At 41.2% G+C, this 17,794-nt stretch overlaps 1 protein-coding gene across 7 annotated transcripts in view; it reads left to right on the top strand.

Moving 5' to 3' along the window:
* Nucleotides 1–13,980, top strand: part of Tpte2 (transmembrane phosphoinositide 3-phosphatase and tensin homolog 2) — a 94,335-nt gene extending 80,355 nt beyond the window's left edge. For 5 of the 7 annotated variants that reach the window (XM_039094736.2, XM_017600201.3, XM_063275620.1 and 2 more), the window contains 2 exons: nt 12,289–12,359; nt 13,685–13,980. In XM_039094736.2, the coding sequence (XP_038950664.1) occupies nt 12,289–12,359; nt 13,685–13,805 (192 nt within the window). In that variant the 3' untranslated portion in view covers nt 13,806–13,980. The remainder of the gene's footprint in view (nt 1–12,288; nt 12,360–13,684) is intronic. The other 2 variants (NM_001419184.1, NM_001419185.1) reach the window with 1 other exon arrangement.
* Nucleotides 13,981–17,794: the final 3,814 nt, after the last annotated feature.

Below are 17,794 nucleotides of genomic sequence, written 5' to 3'. Positions count from 1 at the left end.
CTTGGGATTTCCTTTGCCACAATTTCCAATAAAGAAAATGACAGATGTCAGCCTATGGCCAGGAAACCAGAGGGAAGCAACAAATCAAAACTGTTACTTTTTTCATATATATATATTTTTTTTAATTTTTATTCATTTTTTGTAAGTTCTGTATAATAAACATTAATTTTTCAAATAAGATGAAAACAACTTGATTAAAAAAAAAACAAGAGTACTACAGAGTAGTAATTATGTTTTTGTTTTTTATCTTTAAGCCCTCGTAGCCACTGAGAGGTCAGGCATGTCTTTCATCCCAGCACTCAGGTAGATCCCTGACTTTGACATCAGCCTGATCTATAGAGTGAGTTCCAAAACAGCCAGGGATACACAGAGAAACCCTGTTTTGAAAACAAACAAACAAAAAGAAGGGGCATTAGGTTCAGGTATGCTAGGTCAGTAAGATGGAGATGATCACAGAACACACAAGGTAATATCTGAAGCAGCTTTTTATTCCTTAAGGATCACAGAAAGAAGAGAGTAGTAGACCTCACAGGAAGGAAGCGATAGAGATATGAGGATCAAAGCTTTACTGAGATCCAGAGTGCAATGCAGGGCAGTGTATCAAATAACTACAAAGTAAGCCAACTTCAATGCCATAGAGTCACACAGACAGTAACTTTCACACATACGCTAAAATAAAATGTGAAAAATACTTAATAAATAAAATACGAAAGAAATAAAATCAATTTAGATAGTTCCTCTACTCGTTGCTGACTTGAGAGAGAGTAGGGGGGTGGAGGGTTGGAAATCAGTGTCTTAACAATACTTTGAAAATGCATTGCCGAGAGGTAGAATTGCTATTCTCAGAATAACTTACTGAGGAAACACTCAACTGTCTTCCTCCATGCCTTAGGCTGTGCATTCCCACCAGCCACATACGAGGGACTCCAGTTCTCTGGACCTTCACTGGCAATGTTTTCTGTCATTTTAAATCATTGACACTAATGAGATTGACAATTTTGTTGACTCTGTGACTGAGAGTTTTTTCATGTACTTGTTGAGCATCTCAAGACAAATATCTGTTCAAATCCCTTGAGTTTCTTACTGAGCTATCTTTTGTCCTTAAATTATAAAAGTTCTTTATTCTGACCATCAGAAATGTCTGCTCCAGTCACTGGAGTTTTTGTGGGATATCTTTTGCCACAAACACTAGAAGGGCTTTATAGAAGACCTTCATCAGAGCATGAATTGTGGATATTTCTTCCCAGTCTATGGTCTATCATTTCACTACGATAGTGATGCCCCTTTCCCCTTTTACTTTTGAGATTATAATTACATCATGTCTCCCTTTCCTTCTCTCCATCCAAACACTCTTATATAGCCCTTCCTGCTCTTTCAAATTCATGGACTCTTTCTTCATTAATTGATGTTACATACTGTACTGGCTGGTTGTGTGTGTTGACTTGACACAAGCTGGAGTTATCACAGAGAAAGGAGCCTCTTTTGAGGAAATGCCTCCATTAGATCGAGCTGTAAGGCATTTTCTCAATTAGTGATCAAGGGTGGGAGAGGTCAATGTGGGTGGGGCCATCCCTGGTAGTCCTTGGTTCTATAAGAAAGCCAGGGGAAGAAAGTCAGTAAGTAACATCCCTCTATGGCCTCTGCATCATCTGTTGCTTCCTGGCCTGCTTGAATTCCAGTCCTACCTTCCTTTGGGGATGAACAGCAATGTGGAAGTGTAAGCTGAATAAACCCTTTCCTCCCCCAACTTGCTTCTTGGTCATAATGTTTGTTTGGGAATAGAATCCTGACTAAGACAGATTAGTACCTGCATAGTGAAGTATTCCTTGTGACAACCTGGCTGTGTTTTGGGGAGGACTGTGAAAGGATTTTGGAACTTTGGGCTAGAAGAGCCATTGGGTGTTAAGAGCTCTGTGGAATGTTCTGTAGGAGCTTGAAAGATAATGTTGAGAACAATGCAGAAGATGGAGACCTGACTTGTGAAATTTCAGAGGGAAGACTTCTCAGGGCCATTGCTGTTTTGATTGTGGAGTCTATGGCTTTTGTTAGCTGGGGCTAAAGAATCAACTGTGGTTAACAAGATACCATAACTACTAAAACCAAACCTTTGCATTACTGGGACTATCGATGCTGGTCAGCAGGATCTAAGAAATTAGTGGTGACTAAGAGGAGACCAGCATCCCTGAGGTAAAATCTTCTGGGAAGTGTTTTCTTAGAACACAAAGAAGCTGTGTTCCAGTGATAGCCAAGGTCGTACCTCTGCTGCAGCTGGACTTGGTAATGTGTAAGAGTCACCCAGGTGGTACTGTTTTTGAAGGCATGAAGGGGTCATGGAGAGCAGCTGAGGCTGGGCACTGTGAGAGGCCATGGAAGGCCATTGGTGAAGGTGCAGCCTCAGTTGCAGTTGATGGCACAGGACTGAAGGGGTCATGCAAAGGATTTGAGGCTTGGCATCATGAACAGAGCCTTTGAGAGGCTATTGGTGAAGCCTAGTTGCAGAGAAAGACTCCAGTGTATTGTAGATGTCTGTACCATTTGATGATCACCAAGAATAGCAGTAGCAATGGAGTGGATCAACCTGAACTTAGAGTGTTACAGAGGGCAGAGCTGGAGAAGTGACACAAGCCCATGGAGGAGCCCAGAAGATCATGAGTAGACCCCAGACATTGGACAGTTAGAGTTTTATTTTGCTTTTGATTGTGGTTGTGCCCTGATACTTTTCCCTCTTGAAGTAAGAAAGTATTTTAGTGGAGCCCAGAGTTAAGAGACTTTGAATTGTAAAAAGACTTTGATTTTCAAAAGATTGGATACTTGAAAGGGATTGAAATTTGAATATGAAATTTGTAAAGCCAGTGGGACTTTAAAGTTATTTAGATCTTGGGAATGAATAAGAAAGTAAGGGTTGAGGCTTAATAGTGATGTGTTTGTGTTTGTGTCAAGTTGACAAGGGGTCAATGGTACTGGCTGATTTTGTGTGCCAACTTGACACAAGCTGGGGTTATCACAGAGAAAGGAGCCTCCCCTGAGGAAATGCCTCCGTGATCCAGCTGTAAGCCATTTTCTCAATCAGTGATCAAAGGTGGGAGGGCCCATTGTGGATGGTGCCATCCCTGGGCTGGTAGTCATGTTCTGTAAGAGAACAAGCTGAGCAAGCCAGGGGAAGCAAGCCAATAAATAGCATACCTCCATGGCCTCTGCATCAGCTCCTGCTTCCTGACCTGCTTGAGTTCCAATCCTCACTTCCTTTGGTGATGAACAGCAATGTGGAAGTGTAAGCTGAACAAACCTGTTCCTCCCTAACTTTCTTCTTGGTCGTGATGCTTGTGCAGGAATAGAAATCCTAAGACACACACATATATGTATACTTACATACATATAAATTCCTAAATATAACCTTCTCGGTCTATATGATGTTCATTGTATTCATGTTTTCAAGGCTGTTTAGTATTAAATAACCAATTAGACCAGTCTTCCCTTCTCATCTCCACATTCTTTGCTGGCCTACAGGTCCTTGTGTAGGGTTCAAGCCACCTTTTCTTCCCCTCAACCATATTGACAGTCTATTGTCTTTGCTCAGATCATGTTGGTGGAAGTTTACGGGTGTAGCTCTTGAGAGTACTAGGGAAAGCAATCTTTTTTTTTCTGTTCTTTTTTATGTATTTTTATTGGATATTTAATTTATTTACACTTTAAGTGTTATCCCCTTTCCGGGTTTTCAGAGGGGAAACCCATCCCCATCCCCCTGCTTCTATGAGGGTGCTCCCCCACCCACGCACCCACTTCTGCATCACTGACCTAGCATTCCCCTACACTGGGGCACCGATTCTTCACAGGGCCTCTCTGCCCATCGATGCTAGATAAGGCCATCCTCTGCTACATATGCAGCTGAAGTCATGGGTCCCTTCGTGTGTACTCATTGGTTGGTGGTTTAGTCACTGGGGGATCTGGTTGATTGACATTGTTGTTCTTCCTATGGGGCTGCAAAACCCTTCAGCTCCTTCAGTCATTCCCCTAACTCCTGTATTGGGGTCCCCATGCTCAATCGGATGATTGACTGCAAGCATCCGTATCTGTTTTGGTCAGGCTCTGGCAGAGACTCTCAGGAGACTACTATATCAGGCTCCTGTCAGGAAACACTTCTTGGAATCAGCAATAGTGTCTGGGTCTGGTGTCTATATGTGGGATGGATCCCAAGGTGGGGCAGTCTCTGATGGCCTTTCCTTCAGTCTCAGCTCCACTCTTTGTCCCTGTATACCCTTTTGACAGGAGAAATTTTGGATTAAAATATTGGAGATGGGTGAGTGGCCCCATTCCTCAATCGTGGGCCATGCCTTACTTACTTACCATTTCTCTTTCCCCTTTATTGGGCATTTCAGCTAATGTCATCACCATTGGGTCCTGGGAGCCTCTTGCTATCCTGGCGTCTAGGATTGGCTGGGGGCTACCCCCAAGTTCCCTATGCCACACCTCTGTTCAAATTCCTGACCTTCCATATATCATCCATATTTCCTTCCCCTCCCCCTCATCCCTACCTCCCAAGTCCCTCCCACCCTCTACCTCCTGTGATTATTTTGTTCTTTCTTCTAAGTAAGACTGAAGCATCCACATTTTGGTCTTCCTTCTTGAGATTCATATGGTCTGTGAATTGTATCTTTGCTAATATCCACTTATCAGTGAGTACATACCTAATGTGTGTTTTGTGATTGGGTTACCTCACTCAGGATGATATTTTCTAGTTCCATTCATTTGCCTAAGAATTTCATGAAGTCATTGTTTTTAATAGCTGAGACTAGTAGTCCATTCTGTAAATGTACCACATTTTCTGTGTCCATTCCTCTGTTGAGGGACATCTGGGTTCTTTCCACCTTCTGGCTATTATAAATAAAGCTGCTATGAACATAGTGGAGCACGTGTCCTTGTTATATTTTGGAGCATCTTTTGAGTATATGCCCAGGAGAGGTATAGCTGGGTAATCAGCTATGTCCAATTTTCTGAGGAACTGCCAGACAAATTTCCAGAAAGGTTGTACCAGCTTACAATCCCACCAACAATGGAGGAGTGTTCCTCTTTCTCCATATCCTCACCAGCATCTGCTATCACCTGAGTTTTTTATGTTGGCCATTCTGACTGGTGTGGAATCTCAGGGTTTTGATTTGCATTTCCCTGATGACTAAGGATGTTGAACATTTCTTTAGGTGCTTCTCAGCCATTCAATACTCCTCAGTTGAGAATTCTTTGTTTAGCTCTGTACCCCATTTTTAATAGAGTTATTTGGGTCTCTGGAGTCTAACTTCTTGAGTTCTTTGTTTCTTAATATTGGATATTAGCCCTCTATCAGATTCAGTATTGGTAAAGATCTTTTCCTAGTCTGTTGGTTGTCGGTTTTGTCCTTTTGACAGTGTCCTTTTCCTTACAGAAGATTTTCAATTTTATGAGATCCCATTTATTAATTGTTGATCTTAGAGCATAAGCCACTGGTGTTCTGTTCAGGAAATTTTCCCCTGTGCCCATGTGTTTGAGGCTGTTCCACACTTTTTCTTCTATTAGATTCAATATATCTGGTTTGATGTGGAGGTCCTTGATCCACTTGGACATGTTAAAAATGCTGGGAGGGGGTACTTTTTTAACAGAGGGTGGTTTTAGCTCCTTTGAAAAAGCACTAGTGACCATAAATGTGTGGGTTCATTTCTGGGTCTTCAATTCTATTCCACTGGTCTATCTGACTGTCTCTATACCAATACCATACAGTTTTTATCTCTATTGCTCTGTAATACAGCTTGAGGCGAGAGATGGTGATTCCCCCAGAAGTTCTTTTATCATTGAGAAAAGTTTTCTCTGTCCTGGGTTTTTTGTTATTACAAATGGATTTGAGAATTGAGAATTTGAGAATTTCTAGCTCTATGAAGAATTGAGTTGGAATTTTGATGGTAATTGCATTGATTCTGTATATTTCTTTTGGCAAAATGGCCATTTTTAATGCATTAATCCTGTCAATCCATGAGCATGGGAGGTCTTTCCATCTTCTGAGATCTTCTTCAATTTCTTTCTTCAGAGACTTGAAGTTCTTGTCCTACAGATCTTTCACTTGGTTGGTTAGAATCATACCGAGGTATTTTATGTAATTTGTGACTATTGTGAAGGGTGTCATTCCCCTAATTTCTTTCTCAGCATGTTTATCCTTTGAGTAGAGGAGGGCTACTGATTTGTTTAATATTTTATCCAGCCACTTTGCTGAAGTTACTTATCAGGTGTACAAATTCTTTGGTGGAATTTTTGTGGTCACTTAAGTATACTATCATATCATCTGGAAATAGTGATATTTTTACTTCTTCCTTATCAATTTGTATCCCTTTGACCTCCTTTTGTTGTCTGATTGCTCTGGCTAGGACTTCAAGTACTATATTCAATAGATAGTGAGAGAGTGGGCAGCCTTGTCTTGTCCCTGATTTTAGTGGGATAGCTTCATTTCTCTCCATTTAGTTTGATGTTGGCTATTGGCTTGCTGTATATTGCTTTTACTGTGTATAGGTATGGGCCTTGAATTCCCAAGACTTTTACCATGAAGGGGTGTTGAATTCTGTCAAAGGCTTTTTTAGCATCTTATGCGATGATCATGTGGTTTTTTTTTTTCTTTGAGTTTGTTCATATAATGGATTAAGTTGATGAATTTTTCATAGATCGAACCATCCTGCATCCCTGAGATGAAGCCTACTTGATCATGGTGAATGATCATTTTGATGTGTTCTTGGATTCAGTTCGTGAGAATCTTATTGAGTATTTTTGCATTAATATTCATGACAGAAATTGGTCAGAAGTTCTCTTTCTTTTTTGGGTCTTTGTGTGGTTTAGGTAATGGCATAACTGTGGCTTCATAGAATGAATTAGGTAGTGTTCTTTCTGTTTTTATTTTCTGGAATAGTTTGAAGAGTATTACGCCTTCTTTGAAGGGCTGATAGAAATCTTCATTAAAACCATCTGGTCCTGGGTTAGAAAACTTTTAGTGAGTGCTCCTATTTCTTTAGAGGTACTGGGACTGTTTAGATGGTTTATCTGATACTGATTTATCTTTGGTGCCTGGTATCTGTCTAGAAAATTATCCATTTCATCCAGATTTTCCAGTTTTATTGAAATAGGCTTTTGTAGTAGGATCTGGTGATTTTTTGAATTTCCTCAGTTTCTATAGTTCTGTCTCCCTTTTCATTTCTGATTTTGTTAATTGGGATACTCTCTGTGTACCCTCTGGTTAGTCTAGCTAAGGGTTTATCTATCTTGACTTTTTTTTTCAAAGAACCAGCTCCTGGTTTTCTTGATTCTTTGTATAATTCTCTTTGTTTCTAATTGGTTGATTTCAGCCCCGAGTTTGATTATTTGCTGCTGTCTTCTCCTCTTGGTATATTTGCTTCTTTTTGTTCAGGTGTGCTGTCAAGCTGCTAATGTATGTTCTCTCGTTTCTTTCTTTCTTTTTCTTTTTATTTTTTTGAGGCACTCAGTGCTATGAGTTTTCCTCTTATCACTGCTTTCATTGTATTCGATAATTTGGGTATGTTGTACCTTCATTTTCATTAAATTCTAAAGTCTTTAATTTTTTCCTTTATTTCTTCTCTGACCAAGTTATCATTGAATAGAGAGTTGTTCAGCTTCCATGTGTACGTGGGCTTTCTGTTGCTTTTGTTATTGAAGACCAGCCTTAGTATGTGGTGATCTGATAGGATGCAAGGGATTATTTCAATCTTCTTGTATCTGTTGAGGCTTGATTTGTGACCAATTATATGGTCAATTTTGGAGAAGGTAGTATAAGGTGCTGAGAAGAAGATATATTCTTTAGGATGAAATGTTCTATAAATATCTGTTAAATCCATTTGGTTCATAACTTCTGTTAGTTTCACTGTGTCTCTGTTTAGTTTCTGTTTCCATGATCTTGACATTTGTGAGAGTGGGGTGTTGAAGTCTCTCACTATTATTGTGTGAGGTGCAATGTGTACTTTGAACTTTAGTAAAGTTTCTTTTATGAATGATGGTACCTTTGCATTTGGAGCTTAGTTGTTCAGAATTGAGAGCTCATCTTGGTAGATTTTTCCTTTGAGTATAAAGTGTCCTTCCTCATCTTTTTTGATAACTTTTTGTTGAAAGTTGATTTTATTCAATATTTATCCCAGTTTGTTTCTTCGGACCATTTGCTTGGAAAAATTTTATCCAGCCTTTTACTTTGAAGTTGTGTCTGTCTTTGTCACTGAGGTGAGTTTCCTGCATGCAGCAAAATGCTGGGTCCTATTTACATATCTAGTCTATTAGTCTATGTCTTTTTATTGGGTAATTAAGTCCATTGATATTAAGAGATATTGAGGATAAGTGATTGTTGCTTCCTGTTATTTTTGTTGTTAGAGGTGGAGTAATGTTTGTATGGCTATCTTCTTTTGGGTTTGTTGAAAGAAGGTTAATTTCTTGCTTTTTCTTGGATGTAGTTTCCCTCCTTTCGTTGGAGTTTTCCATGTATTATCCTTTGTAGGGCTGGATTTGTGGAAAGATATTGTTTAAATTTGGTTTTGTCATGGAATATCTTGGTTTCTCCATCTATGTTAATTGAGAGTTTTGTTGGGTATAGTAGCCTGGGCTGGCATTTGTATTCTCTTAGGGTCTGTATGACATCTGCCCAGGATCTTCTTTTAGAGTCTCTGTTGAGAAGTCTGCTGTAATTCTAATCGGCCTTTATGTTACTTGACCTTTTTCCCTTACTGCTTTTAATATTCTTTGTTTTGTGGATTTGGTGTTTTGATTATTATGTGATGGGAGGAGTTTCTTTTCTGGTCCAATCTATTTGGAGTTCTGTAGGCTTCTTATGTTTATAGTCATCTCTTTCTTTAGGTTAAGGAAGTTTCCTTCTTTAGTTTTGTTGAAGATATTTACTGGCTCTTTGAGTTGGGAATCTTTGCTCTCTTCTATACCTATTATCCTTAGGTTTGGTCTTCTCATTGTGTCCTGGATTTCCTGGATGTTTGGGGTTAGGAGCTTTTTGCATTTTGCATTTTCTTTGACTGTTGTGTCACTGTTTTCTATGGTGTCTTCTGCCCCTGAGATTCTTCTACCTCTTGAATTCTGTTGGTGATGCTTGCATCTGTGACTCCTGATCTCTTTCTTAGGTTTTTCTATCTCCAGAGTTGTCTTCCTTTGTGATTTCTTTATTGTTTCTAATTCCATTTTAGATCCTGGATGGTTTTGCTCAATTCCTTCACCAGTTTGATTGTGTTTTCCTCTATTTCTTTATGGGATTTATGTGTTTCTTCTTTAAGGGCTTCTACCTATTTGCCTGTGTTCTCCTGTATTTCTTTAAGGAAGTTATTGATGTCCCTCTTAAAGTCCTCTATCATCATCATGAGATGTGATTTTAAATCAGAATCTTGCTTTTTCAGTGAGTTGGGGTATTCAGGGCTTGCTGTGGTGGGAGAACTGGGTTCTGATGATGCCAAGTAGCCTTGGTTTCTGTTGCTTATGTTCTTGCACTTGCCTCTCAACATCTGGTTATCTCGCGTTATCTGTTCTTTGGTGTCTCTGACTATAGCTTGTCCCTCCTGTGAACCTGTGATCTTAAGTGTGTTAACACTCCTGGGAAACCAGTTCTCTACAGGTGGTTTTGTATTTTGGAGAGCTGTGAAAGGGAAGGGGAAAGCAATCTTAAAGGAATCTCCCTGATCCTCAGGCTCTCAATGACCTTCCACCCCCCTCTTCTGCTATATTCCCTGAGCCTTAGATGGGGTGGTTGCTTGTAGACGTAGCTGCTGGAACTGGGTAGAACCTTATTCTTTTATTCCTACAGCTCTGTAATATATCTAAAATGTTGGTTGTCTTCCTCCTTTAGAAGCTTGGATGATGCTTTCTGGTACCATGAATGCTAGTTCTCAGAGAGTGGGTATTCAGATCAGTCCCAGCTCCAGTGGCCTCTGTGTCTACATGCCAACAATGGGCAATAGCATTGGCCTTTAATATTTTAGGAGTCTCTTGGACAACTCAAAGAGGGTTATCTGTACCTGATGTTATGGGTTTGAGTAGATGATTTTTAGCCCTTGGAAGGAACATTGTCCACCAAAAATGACAAATTTTTATTTAAACTATATATGTATTTTATACACAGAATTATGTGTATTATAGGTTTTTATAGGTTGATAATAGTATGGTTGTTTATGACTTTCTCAGACATAACTCTTTTTACCCTCCCCTCTTCTAATTCTGTATTTATCTCCCTTCACTGCCCTGATTAGAACCCTCCTGCTTTCCCGTCTCCCCTTTAGATCACTTGTACCCTAATATTCCCTTCTCTGTTGCCTCCCAACCTCTCTACCCAGATAACGATCCTTTTACTTTCCTGGTTTCTGCAGTTACCCCAGGATATATACTCACAGTTGAAGATTTGGAACAAGGGATCTCAGAGAAGGGAGAACATGTGATGTTTCTCTTTCTGGAGTCTAGGTCACTCAACATGATCTTTGCTAGCTCCATCCATTTGCCTGCAAAGTTCATGATTTCAGTTTCTTAACAGCTGAATAGAATTCCATGGTGGATATGGGCCACATTTTCATTGTCCATTTATCGGTGGAAGCACATTTAGGATGTCTCCATTTCCTACCCACTGTAAGGAGAGTTATCAATGAATGGGACTGAGCAGAGTAACTGGTATGATGGATACTGTAGTGTGTGGGAGAGTCCCTGAGTACTTGCCAAGGAGCTGTAGCTGGGTCCTGTGGTAGATTAATTTTTAGTTTTCTTAGAATTCTCCACACCAATTTCCATAGTTCCTTACCAGTTTGCAATATCCCATCTTGCTAATCTTGCCCATTCTTACTAGGATAAGATAAAATCTCACAGTTGTTTTGATTTGTATTTCCCTAAATGCTAGGGATGATAAATATTGTGGGGGATATTTCCTATCCATTTCCACACACACACAAATCTTTTGAGAACATTGTTCAGGTCTATTTTTCAAATAATAATAATAATGTTTAATTATTAATATTTATTACTACTAATAGTTGAGTTCTTTATATATTCTGGATATTAATTCCCAACAGATGTAGCTGGCAAAAGTTCTCTCCAGTGCTGTGGCCTTCCTCTTCACCCACTTGTTTCTTTAGCTGTGTGGCAGCTTTCGGTTTTATGAAGTCCCACTTGTCAGTTGTTGGCCTTAATTCCTAGGCCCACAGTCCTGTTCAGAAGGTCCTTCCCTATGTGGGGGATTATGTTGCCCATGTTTTCTTCCAGCACATTCGGCATTTCAGGTTTCATGTGTAAGTCTTCATTCCATTTGGCACTAATTTTTGTGCCCGATGGTACAGTTCTAAGTTCATTCTTCCGTATGCGGACACACAGTTTGCCCAGCACCATTTGTTGAAGATGCTGTCTTTTTTCCAGCTTTTTTGATCTTGGCATCTCTGTCCAATATTAAGTGGCCGAAGTTCCTGTACTCATGTCTGAGTCTTTGATGTGGTTCCGTTGGCCTACATGTCTATACCTTTTTAAAATTATTATTTCTATGGCTCTGTAATATATCTAAAATCTGGAATGGTAATCTCTTCCCCTCAGGACGGTTCCGGCTATCCAAAGTCTTTGTGACTCCATATGAATTTTAGGGTTTTTTTTTTCCCTATTTCTGTGAAGAATGAGATGGGAATTTTGATTAAAAGGTGACTAAGAGCAACAGAAATAACCTACATTGCTGTCTGGGGAGCCTCAAGGTCTCCCTGACCAATAATCTGAAATGAAGCATTTTCTCACACCTAGCACTGGAGTTTTTTTAGTCTATTGCTCTGGGGTAAAATACTATCAGCATAACTTCATTTAAACTATATATGAAAATGTATAATACGTATTTATATGTACCATATGTAAATTTAGGCTAATAAAAATTATTCCTTACAGCCTTTTCAAACGCTGTCATTTTAATACATAAAAGTTACATTTTGATGAAGTTCAATTTCCCTATTTTTCTTTTGCCTTACTGCACTATATTTGAGATTGGCATTTTAATTGAAAAATACCAGCTAATCAACATATTTGTAGCATGTAAATACCTATGCTGAGCATTCTTAACACCAAGAGAAAACAACCTTGGCTTGGAACCTTCCTTGTGTCTTGAGTGTATCATTACAAACTCTGAAGTGCTGCATGTTTAATGGATGTGGTTGCTCCGTGTGTATTAACAGGAATAAGAGATTTTAAACTCATTGGACTCAGTGGTTCTCTGTGTGTATCAGTTTTATGATGAAACTAACTTTTTTCTTTAACCATCTCTTTTTTTAGAATCTTCCTAAATACTATGATGACTGCCCCTTTTTCTTTTGGTTTCATACATCTTTTATTCGAAATAACAGGTAGGATACTTTGTAATCCGACAGAAACAGCTTAATGTGTCATGCGTTAAGACAGGGATTATGCCAGGTTCAACTTCCCCCCCTCCCCCATGGACCTCATTCCCAGTAGCTGCTCTCACCACCACCCAGCCCACCTCACCTGAGACATTTTGTAACCTGTTGAGGGTTATTTTTTAAATACGGCTACTTGTTGAACCTCAGCGCTGTGCTAACCACAAGCTCTGAGCCCTTGGATTACAAGTTAAAGTGTAGTATACTCAGATCTTGACGTGACAGTACATTCCTTCCAAGGAAATTTAATACGCATCTGCTCAATGCCTTGAGTTTGATAAGGCGGGTCTCAAGGAATAAGTGTTGGTTAGCTGTCACCCACCGACCAAATTCCGTGTGTGACCCCGAGGTGTGCGCAGGTCAGAAGCTGATTGGCACGCCTAACATCTAGGACAGGAGTTAGACAGCATAGGCATTGGTGAAGTCACCTAAAGTCATTCCTGTGACAGTTTTCCTCTTAAATGTGATTAGAAAATCATTTATTAGAAACCGAATTGGAAATCCTTATTAAAAAAGAATCTTGTTGTAATGAGAAGGGGGAGGCAGGGACAGACACGTTGACAGACAGACGACAGACAGACAGAATGAGAATCCACTATGTCCTCACCTTCTCTTCAAGCTGCCCAAGACTGGATAACGGGTCAAGGTTTGTAAGACACTAGTGGCCCACAGACTCACACTGCGCACACACTTAGATGCGTAAAGCCACCCTGGATTTGATGGAGATTTTTACCACTTATTGCTGAGTGTGCAAGCCTTTGAGTCATGAGTCTTTGACAGCCAGCTGGTACTCGGGTGCTAGTTCTCAAGAGTGATTTTTGCTAAAGGATGATTTCGTTCTTCATGGTCAATGTTAATATAGAAGCAAAGCTGGATTGTTTTTAATGCTCACTTTTATATGAGATTCTAAATGTTCGCACTGTTTAATTTGCATATGAGCATGATGTTTATATAGTAGAGGTGGCTGTTTAGCCAAAACACCAACTTTTCCACCTAGAGTAGAAGCGGTATTTTATTACTGGGTTTCATTAGACATCTCTGGAGTATTTCTCACTTAGAGAAATATCAATAAAGGAATGCTGGAAGCATCAGCAACATGTCCTTACTAAGGTATTTTGTATCTTGAAGAATTGCAAGGAGCCAGCTGACACACAGAAGAGGGACTGAGGCCCCGATCAGTAGTGGTCTCTTCTGACATGCCAAAATGGGTAATCTATCGCATGCCTTTCTGTCAGCCCTAAAAGAAAGTGTAATGGGTTTTCTCCTGTCTTTAGGCTTTATCTACCAAGAAGCGAATTGGATAATACCCATAAACAAAAAACATGGAAAATTTATGGTCCAAAGTTTGCAGTCGAGGTGTATTTTGAGGAGATAAGCTCCACGGTTATGTACTAGCTGTTGAATAAGTGCCGCTCCCCTTCTTGGATAGAATTATGTTCCAGATCCGTGCTACATAGTCATGTCTTCTAACCTATGTTTTTGATGGTATGTCCGTATTTTATATATATGTGAGTGTATATGCATGTACATATGTTTCTGGGAAATATATTAAATGTATACAGGAAAATTACGTCAACTGTCATGTTTTCTTTTGAAGGTATATACAATAACAATACAGTCTTTCTCTTTTTGAGAGACGGTTGTACTATATAACCTTTGCTAGCCTGGAATTCACTATGTAGGCCAGATGTGAACTCACAAAAGTCCACCTGCCTGAGTCCTGGGATTATAGACCTGTACCACCATGCCTGGCTGTCTTTGTATTGTTTGGAATACGCACTACCCGGGAGTATTAGGTATAATTTTTGAAGAAATTTGAAGTAACAAAAAGAGAGCTATATAAAAATTGTGTTCCCACAAAGCACATGTACTTACATATTTCTGAACAAGTATTCTCTGTTTTATATTTGTGATTTGCTTCTACTAGATTCCCAGATTGCTCAGATATAGCTGATTGGCGGCAACGCCAAAGTTTTTGCTTTGCTTTGATATTTATTTTACCTGCATACTTGTGCCTAGCATGTACTTGTGCATGGGTGTGCATGTGCCATGGTAAACAAGTAGCCAGCAGAGGGAGACTGTTCTCTGCCTCCATCAGATGGGCTCTGAGATCAAACCCAGGTTGAGCATCAAGCACCTTTACCCACTGAGCCATCTCCCCAGTTGAGCAAAACCAATGTTTTAAACCCAGAGAAGGAAAAAAAACAAACAAAACTCCTAGGCCCTCACTGCTACCTCCCTTTCCCTTTTCTCTAGCAACGCAGGTAGCAGACATGACAAACTCCCTTTACTACACACACAGGAAGGATGGAAAGACACGAGTGAGCTTGAAAAGCGAAGCCCTCGGTGGTTCCCGCTCGTGTGTAACATTAAATGAAGCTGAAGGAAGCCGCGTGGCTTACGCGGATTGAAATTCATTGCTAATGATGCAGGCCAGGATGAATTCATCTGGAAGTGAATGGTAGCAGCTAGGAAAACATTCTGCTTGCTGTCATACCAGAGACACCACCTAAGAAATGTCAATAGGTAATTCCATCATTATGCAAAGACCACAGAGTGACTGTCCATAAAGTAATGACAGCTACTGAACAATATACCCTACAGGACCACAGATCCACTGCCCACTGGCAGAAATAACACTATGCAGGACGCGGCTGTGTAACTCCTGAAACACCGCATTCTGTAGAAATCGCTCTAAAAACAATACTCCGCGAAAATAAAAGGGGTTTGGGGCAGATCACTGCAGTCAAGCAACTGGGCATAGTCTGTACACATCACTTACACCCGTCCGGACACTGGGTTAGCAGCTCAGAGGTCTGGAAGGTGGGACTGTATATTTCGTTTTGAAGGGAAAAGAACATAAATAAGGGTGTGACTGCCTTGGGTGTGACTGGGACTCTGAGTATCCCTGGGAATGGGAGGGCAGCAGTCTGAGAGAGCTGGCAGGGGGCTTTGCCCCCTCTTTCTTGCCATCCTCTAAACATCCCCAAAGATCCTGGTCCTGTCCTCCCCCAGTCTGGCTCTTCTCTAAGGAAAAACACTCTCCACATTATTGCTACTATCTCCCATAATTCCAGCTATGGAAACACGCGCTGGGGCAGGAAGGCTGCACATGACTACGTTTAATTTGCGAGCGGCATGATCATGGGCAGATTCCATGACAGGCTAGCCTTTTAGCTTGTCACACTGGGAACAAGGACAGAAGAAAACTTCAATTTTAGCCTAGAGATGGTGGTACACCTTTAATCCCAGCACTCAGGAGGCAGAGGCAGGCAGATCTCATATGAGTTTGAGGCCAGCCTGGTCTACATAGTGAGTTCTAGATCAGCCAGGGCTACACAGAGAGACCCTGTCTTGAAAAATAAACCAATAAACAAAAGCGTTCTTTGAGAAGAGGTAATGTTGCGGTTTCTCCCATTCCAGACTCATCGAAACCTCTGACAGTTAAAGATTTCCATGCTATTCTGGTTTTGTAGGAATTTCTTTAGGCCTCTTGGTGTTTTGCTGTCCTGGACACCCAAGTGATTACTTCTTAGAACAAACTGAGAAACTCACTCACAGTACAGCTGAATGATGTTACCTGCCTTAGAACTTACCAACCTGACATGAGATTATCCCAGTTGCAAAGCATTTGGGGCAGAAGAGTTTGGGGCATGATGTCACACACTTGCAGTCAGCATTCGGGAGGTCGAGGAGAGAAGGTCACCTTCAGTTCAAGGTCATTCTGTGCTTCGTAGTGAGTGCCAGGTCAGTCTGAGCTAGAGTGAGACCCGGTCTCAAAAACCATCAAGAAAAACAATTTTCCTAAACTTAATAGCAAGCACTTTATTTCTAAAAAGTAGCTACAATGAGGGGTTGACAGGGCGGGGGCTGAGGAGGGTGGGGGCTGAGGAGGGGAGTGGGCTGAGCAGGGCGGGGCTGAGGGGAGTGGCCTGAGCAGGGCGGGGGCTGAGCAGGGCGGGGCTGAGCAGGGCGGGGGCTGAGCAGGGTGGGGGCTGAGCAGGGCGGGGCTGAGCAGGGCGGGGCTGAGCAGTGCAGAGCGGTGGCGCTGAGCAGGGGTGGGATGGGAGGTCACTTAGTAAAGTGCCTGCTGAGCAAGCGTGAGGACCTGAGTCCAGATCTTAGCACCTGTGCAAAAGCTGGACACAGCACACACCTGCAGCCCCAGTACTGGGGGACCAAAGGCAGATCTCAAGGGTTCACTGGTTTTCCAGTCCACTCAGCCAGTTCCAGACCCAGCGAGACCCCCTGTCTCAAAAAACCCTAAGGCTGAACCCCAAGTGAACGGGATTCTTGGGGGAAGGGCGGTAATGGGGGGAGGATGAGGAGGGGAACACCCATATAGAATGGGGGGGAGGGGTTAGGGGGATGTTGGCATGGAAACCGGGAAAGGGAATAACATTTGAAATGTAAATAAGAAATACCCAATTTAATAAAGATGGAAGAAAAAAATAAATAAATACAGATAATATAAAAGATGTTAAAAAAAAAAAAACTCTTAAGGCTGACTTGAGTAACCCCAGGCAGTTGGCCAGGTTTCCAGCACCAGGCAAGGTATCCCTCTTGTTGAGTAGGCAATACATCAAATTAAAGAGTTGTTGATTACCACTGAAGTATGTGTCCCACAGGTGAGGGTTATCATGCTACACTGAAGTCACTCGCCTTGGAGGAAAACCTACGATTACTAAAGCAGCATAATTTAACTACAGTCTGAGCACTAGTCTTTCTACACAGGTAAGTGCGGTCCTCACCTCTCACCAAGGAAACCTCTCTCTTTACAACAGACAGAGACCAGGCAGACAGCCGCACCTGACCACACTACAGAGTTATGGGGCCGTCTCAGCAGATACGTCTACAACACAATGCCTGCTTCTAAGGCTCAGATTTCACTGCAGAAGAGGGGGTGGGAAAATTCTAAGAACCAGAGAGAGGATCTTGAAGTTTGCCGTGAGACTGTCTCTCCTAGAAATGTCACAGAAGCTACACCCACAGCCACATGAATCTGGCTGTCTAAACAGGGTCTGAAGACAACAACACCAATAGATACGATATCAAAATCAGAAAGCTCGCCAAGCCTCATTCCTAGACAAAGGACAGCTAAGGAGTGCTGGGAGCGGAGTCCTCTCCAGGGATTAGGTCATCCAACACCGAAGGGTCAGCCCGGAAAACATACACATAAGAGACATTACATATACTGAGCAGGAGCAAGATATGTATATGCTGTGTGTGTGTGTGTGTGTGTGTGTGTGTGTGTGTACAACAAAGAGAAAGAGGTCGTGAATCTGAAAAAGAGCAAGTACATGGCTGGGAGGAGAAAAGGGAAAGGGGAAAATAATGTAATTATACAGTAACCTCAAAAGATTCTAAAAATTATTTGAAAATAT

The sequence above is a fragment of the Rattus norvegicus genome, chromosome 16 (assembly GCF_036323735.1).
Source record: "Rattus norvegicus strain BN/NHsdMcwi chromosome 16, GRCr8, whole genome shotgun sequence".
Lineage (NCBI taxonomy): Eukaryota > Metazoa > Chordata > Mammalia > Rodentia > Muridae > Rattus > Rattus norvegicus.
Note: the sequence above shows the minus strand (reverse complement) of the source record. Positions and strands in the feature narration are given on the sequence as shown.